The 5,000-nt window shown below is 33.1% G+C and overlaps 1 protein-coding gene and 1 long non-coding RNA gene across 6 annotated transcripts in view; both read right to left on the bottom strand.

Annotated features, from left to right (window-relative positions):
• Positions 1-5,000, bottom strand: part of tom1 (target of myb1 membrane trafficking protein) — a 46,651-nt gene that overhangs the window by 8,946 nt on the left and 32,705 nt on the right. For 2 of the 5 annotated variants that reach the window (XM_061884263.1, XM_061884267.1), the window contains 4 exons: positions 4,435-4,501; positions 4,283-4,361; positions 4,088-4,153; positions 771-833 (listed from right to left, as the gene is read on the bottom strand). In XM_061884263.1, the coding sequence (XP_061740247.1) occupies positions 771-833; positions 4,088-4,153; positions 4,283-4,361; positions 4,435-4,501 (275 nt within the window). The remainder of the gene's footprint in view (positions 1-770; positions 834-4,087; positions 4,154-4,282; positions 4,362-4,434; positions 4,502-5,000) is intronic. The other 3 variants (XM_061884264.1, XM_061884266.1, XM_061884265.1) reach the window with 3 other exon arrangements.
• On the bottom strand, positions 1,507-4,081 carry LOC133541152 (uncharacterized). Its single transcript, XR_009803801.1, has 2 exons — positions 2,485-4,081; positions 1,507-2,297 (listed from the first exon to the last, which is right to left on the bottom strand). It is a non-coding gene; the product is annotated as an uncharacterized LOC133541152 (long non-coding RNA).

Consider the following 5,000-nt stretch of genomic DNA (forward strand, 5'->3'; position numbering starts at 1 on the left):
AGTGAATGCTGTGCACCCCCTCGCATTGATGTACAGGTAATGTTTGAAAATTGCTTTTGTTGGCTACTAGATGGTGACAAAATGGCAGTTATCCGACCGCTAACCGCAGGTATTTGTAGGTTATATGAGCGCACCGTGCCTGGGCGGTGGTATGCACACCTCTGGATTAGATGCATGTTTTAATTGATTAACAATAAATTGTTAATTTATTTTTGTTGGTAAAAAAGAAAAAAAATTGATAGGGAATCAAACCTACTTTTGTTCCCAAGTCCACATCATAATAGCCCATTCTAATCACTAAACCACCAGATTTTGAGGTGATAAGTACTGCTATTAAAAATATATCCTTCAAGTGTGCCTGATAAGGTTTGTTGATACAAAGTCATTTATTAATTGACATTTTACGAGCTATTTTTGAGGGCCAGTCCAGCCCTGTGACGTGCCCTCTTCCTGCTCCACTATAACGGACTGTAAACCACACCCTTGGTATTGCAAAAGCGGTGTTTGAAAACGTGTGATGTCACCAGTTTAGCAGCAACGCGGCAAACGTTTTTTTTATAAATCAGTTCAATCGCAAAAAAACCCCCCCAAAAAATCGATGAGCCCCTGAGCCAGGACACAAGCTCCATTCAGTCTGAGTGGCGGCTTTCCACTTGGCACAAGTGTTTGACTTGTCTTCATTCAACAGTGTGACATTCTTTTTGGAAAATAAACAATTAAAAACATTTTGGATAAAATGCGGTGTGTGTCATGGGAGTACGAAGCGTCACCTCATCTTCCAGGGCGAGCCATTTCTCGATGTCATCCATGACGTTGGACTGCTTGACGGGAATCTGGGACGGAGTGAAAATGAATGCATTTACCAAAGTGAAAGTGAAAGTGAAAGTGAAAACACAGAACCACCACCACACACGGAACACGACATGGAGAGTACTGGCGTGGTGTAGAATGTCAGGACACAGCAAACGAACATATCCATACACCCGAGGACATACCAGTCAACCTTATCACTTTTGTCGGGGAAATCCCATTTTTGTCCTCCTCTCCCGTTTCCTCTCCCTGGATTTTAAAAATGTACGTTTGAGGGGAAATAGTTGAAATAAACAGATTTTTGTACTTGTCATTACCTTTTATTTAACTTCTATATTGCTTTGTTTTACCTTTTATTTACCTTATTTTACCTTATATTAAACTTTTCACTTTTTTAATCTTCTTTTACCTTTTATTAACCTTTGACTTTTCATTGACGCATTTACCTTCTTTGACCGTCTTTTATCTTGTTTTACCTTCTATATTCTCTTTTTTTACCTTTTATATTCTTTTTATCATCTTTTATTTATTTCTTTGACCGTCTTTCACCTTGTTTAACCTTATATATTCTTTGTATACCTATTTATTTAACTTTTTACATTTTTATTTGCATTCTATTAATTTTTTATCGTCTTTTACCTTTTGATTTTACTTTTTTATTACCTTCTGTTCACTTTCTACCTTTAATTTACTACCTTTGTTGTACCTTATACTTACCTTTTTCTTTTTTTACCTTTTATTGACTTTCTAATTATTTTATTTGATGGTCTTTTACCTTTTTTTATTCTTTTTATACCTTTTTAACTTTTATTACATATTTATTTTAATTATATAAATTTTTGATCATCTCACCTTTTGTTTACCTTCTTTGTTTTTTTTACCTTATCAATACCTTCTGTTCACTATCTACCTTTAATTTACTATTTTTGTTGTACCTTCCATTCACCGCATTGACCTACTATTTACCTTTTTTCACCTTTTATTGACTTTAGTTATTTTCTTTGACCATCTTTTACCTTGTTTGTACCTTATATACCTTTTTAATTAACTTTTAATACATTTTTATTTACATTTTATTTCTTTTTAATCATCTTTTACCTTTTTATTACTTTCTGTTTACTTTCTACCTTTAATTTACTACCTTTGATGTACCTTCTATTTACCTTATTTATGTTTTTTTTTTTTTTATTGACTTTCTATTTATTTTCTTTGACCGTCTTTTACCTTGTTTTTACCTTTTATATTCATTTTGTACCTTTATATTTAACTGTTATTCCATTTTTATTTACATGTTATTCATTTTTATTGTCTTTTACCTTTTGTTTACCTTCTGTATTCATTTTTTTACCTTTTTATTACCTTCTGTTAATTTTTTACCTTTTATTTACTACCTTTGATATACCTTCTATTTACCTTATTTACACTTTTTTAATCTTTTTATTGACTTTCTATTTATTTTCTTTGACCATCTTTTACCTTGTTTTTACCTTTTATTAATTGTTATTTAATTTTTATTTACATTCTATTAATTTTTATCATCTTTTACCTTTTGTTTACCTTCTGTATTCATTTTTTACCTTTTTATTACCTTCTGTTCATTTTCTACCTTTTATTTACTTTTTAAAAAAAAACTTTTTATTGACTTTCTATTTATTGTCTTTGATGGTCTTTTACCTTTTATATTCCTTTTATACCTTTTTAACTTTTATTAAATTTTTATTTAAAGTACATTCATTTTTATAGTCTTACGTTTTGTTTACCTTCTGTGTTCTTTTTTTTTTTACCCTTTTATTACCTTCTGTTCACTTCCTACCTTTTATTTATTACTTTGGCTGCACCTTCTTTTCACCGTATTTACCTTCTATTTACCTTTTTTTCACCTCTTGACTATTTATTTACTTTGACCGTCTTTTACCTTTTATACCTTTTTAATTAACTTTTAATACATTATTTAAATTTTATGCATTTTTTAATCGTCTTTTACCTTTTTAATACCATCTGTTCACTTTCTACCTTTAATTTACTACCTTTCATGTACCTTATATTTACCTTTTTTTACTTTACCTTTTGACTTTCTATTTATTTTCTTTGACCGTCTGTTACCTTGTTTTTACCTTCCATATTACTTTTATACCTTTTTATTTAACTTTTATTTTACATTCTATCCATTTTTATCATCTTTTACCTTTTGTTAACCTTCTCTATTCTTTTTTTTTTTTTTAATTTTTTTACCATCTGTTCACTTTCTACCTTTTATTTACTACCTTTGCTGTACCTTTTTTTTCTCTCCTTTTAATGACTTTGTATTTATTTTCTTTGATGGTCTTTTACCTTTTATATTCATTTTATACCTTTTAAACTTTTATTAAAATTATACTCATTGTTTATCGTCTTACCTTTTGTGTTATTTTTTTTAACCTTTTTATTACCTTGTGTTCACTTTCTACCTTTTATTTACTACTTTTGCTCTACCTTCTATTCACCGTATTTACCCTTTTTTTCACCTTTTACTGACTTTATTTTCTTTGACCATCTTTTACCTTGTTTTTATCTTTTATACCTCTTTAGTTAACTTTTAATACATTTTTATTACATTGTATTCATTTTTTAATCGTCTAATACCTTCTGTTCACTTTCTACCTTTGATTTACTACCTTTGATGTACCTTCTATTTACCTTTTTTTAAATTTTTACTATTACTTTTTATTTACACTTTCATTCTAAAAAAAAAAAAAAAAAGTGATCGGGTTTGTACGACTCCAGCATGTGCAAGACTAGTGGGTATCGGTCCTTGAAAAAAAATAGACAACCTACACAAAAATAACAAAAAAAACCTGCTTCACTGTGACATACATGCCTCACTGTTGCCCCCTGTGGTGAGGCAGGAGTACTACATACACAAGCCACCTTTTTTTGAAGGGTTTTGTCAAGCCTATTTGGGCAATAGCAGACACAGGTTTGAATCCCATTGAAGGCATGTATTATCCATATATTTTTCTTTTTTTTTTTTACGGATTTAACTACCCTTTGTGATGAAAATAAAAAACCTTTCTTGACCCAGGAAATGTCCCATATTTGGAAACGTTGACCGGTATGCCTGAGGCGCCAACACAAATGAAACTTCTAACACACTTTGACTCCCATGCAAACAAACTAAAACAAAAGTGAAGCACACACCAAAGTAAAAAGTGAACCTGCTGACGAAAACAACCAGAATAAAAACATTTTTTTTTAAAAAGGGGGTGGGAATGGGTCACATTTTTGACACTAAACGCACCATTCCCCTTTTAATCATCCAGTCTAACTTTGGTGAGGAGCTTCTGGAGGAGGACGGGCTGTGATCCTTGGTGCACAGATAGACAGTTATTGCACAATACTTCTTATTCCCACTGAAACCCCTTAGGGTCTTTTATCCTTTATAAAACCACCTGGACAGTGACTACCAGTGCTAGTTTGATTATAAGCATCACACCTCAAGGTTGCTCACCGCGACGATGGAGTTCTGCATGGCGTGGTCCTGAGCTTGTGCCACGAGGCCGTCCACATTGTCCCTGAAAGCAGAAGTTTCAGTCGCTTTGCTTAAACGCTGCCCTTTCAAACCCTGGGGGGAAAAAACTTTCTTACCTTCCACTTCCGGTTGAGGCATTTCCTGTCCGTGATAACGTATCAGCGTCATCTGCGCCGCTTGCGTCTGCGAGGAAGGAAATGTGAAGGATGACCTTGCATAGTATGACAAATCCAAAAAGGTGCATGATGTCTTCTTATTTAAGACATTTTCTTGTAATCAGACCATATTTTGGGTATATTAGATGGAACATTTACCTGACTTTATGTTAAAGTACCAATGATAGTCACACACACACTAAAGATGCGCGGAAAGGCAATTATATCATCCGCAACCGCATCACTAAAGTCGTCATCCACCCGCCATCCACCCGAACCAACATTTTATCAAAACCACAACCGCCCGCCCGTTGTTATGTATCAGGGGTCGGCAGCCTTTACAACTAAAAAGAGCTATTTTGACCAGTTTCATAATGTAAAGAAGACAATGGGAGCCGCAACCATTTAGTTGCCGGTGCTCATCCAGATAACGAGAATAAGGGCGTGCTATGTAGCCATTGCCTTCTACAACATGTACAAACTGCTTGCCAGTCCAGTAACATGTTGTATGCAGCTTCCCCAGACAC

The sequence above is a fragment of the Nerophis ophidion genome, linkage group LG23 (genome assembly GCF_033978795.1).
Source record: "Nerophis ophidion isolate RoL-2023_Sa linkage group LG23, RoL_Noph_v1.0, whole genome shotgun sequence".
Taxonomy (NCBI): Eukaryota; Metazoa; Chordata; class Actinopteri; order Syngnathiformes; family Syngnathidae; genus Nerophis; species Nerophis ophidion.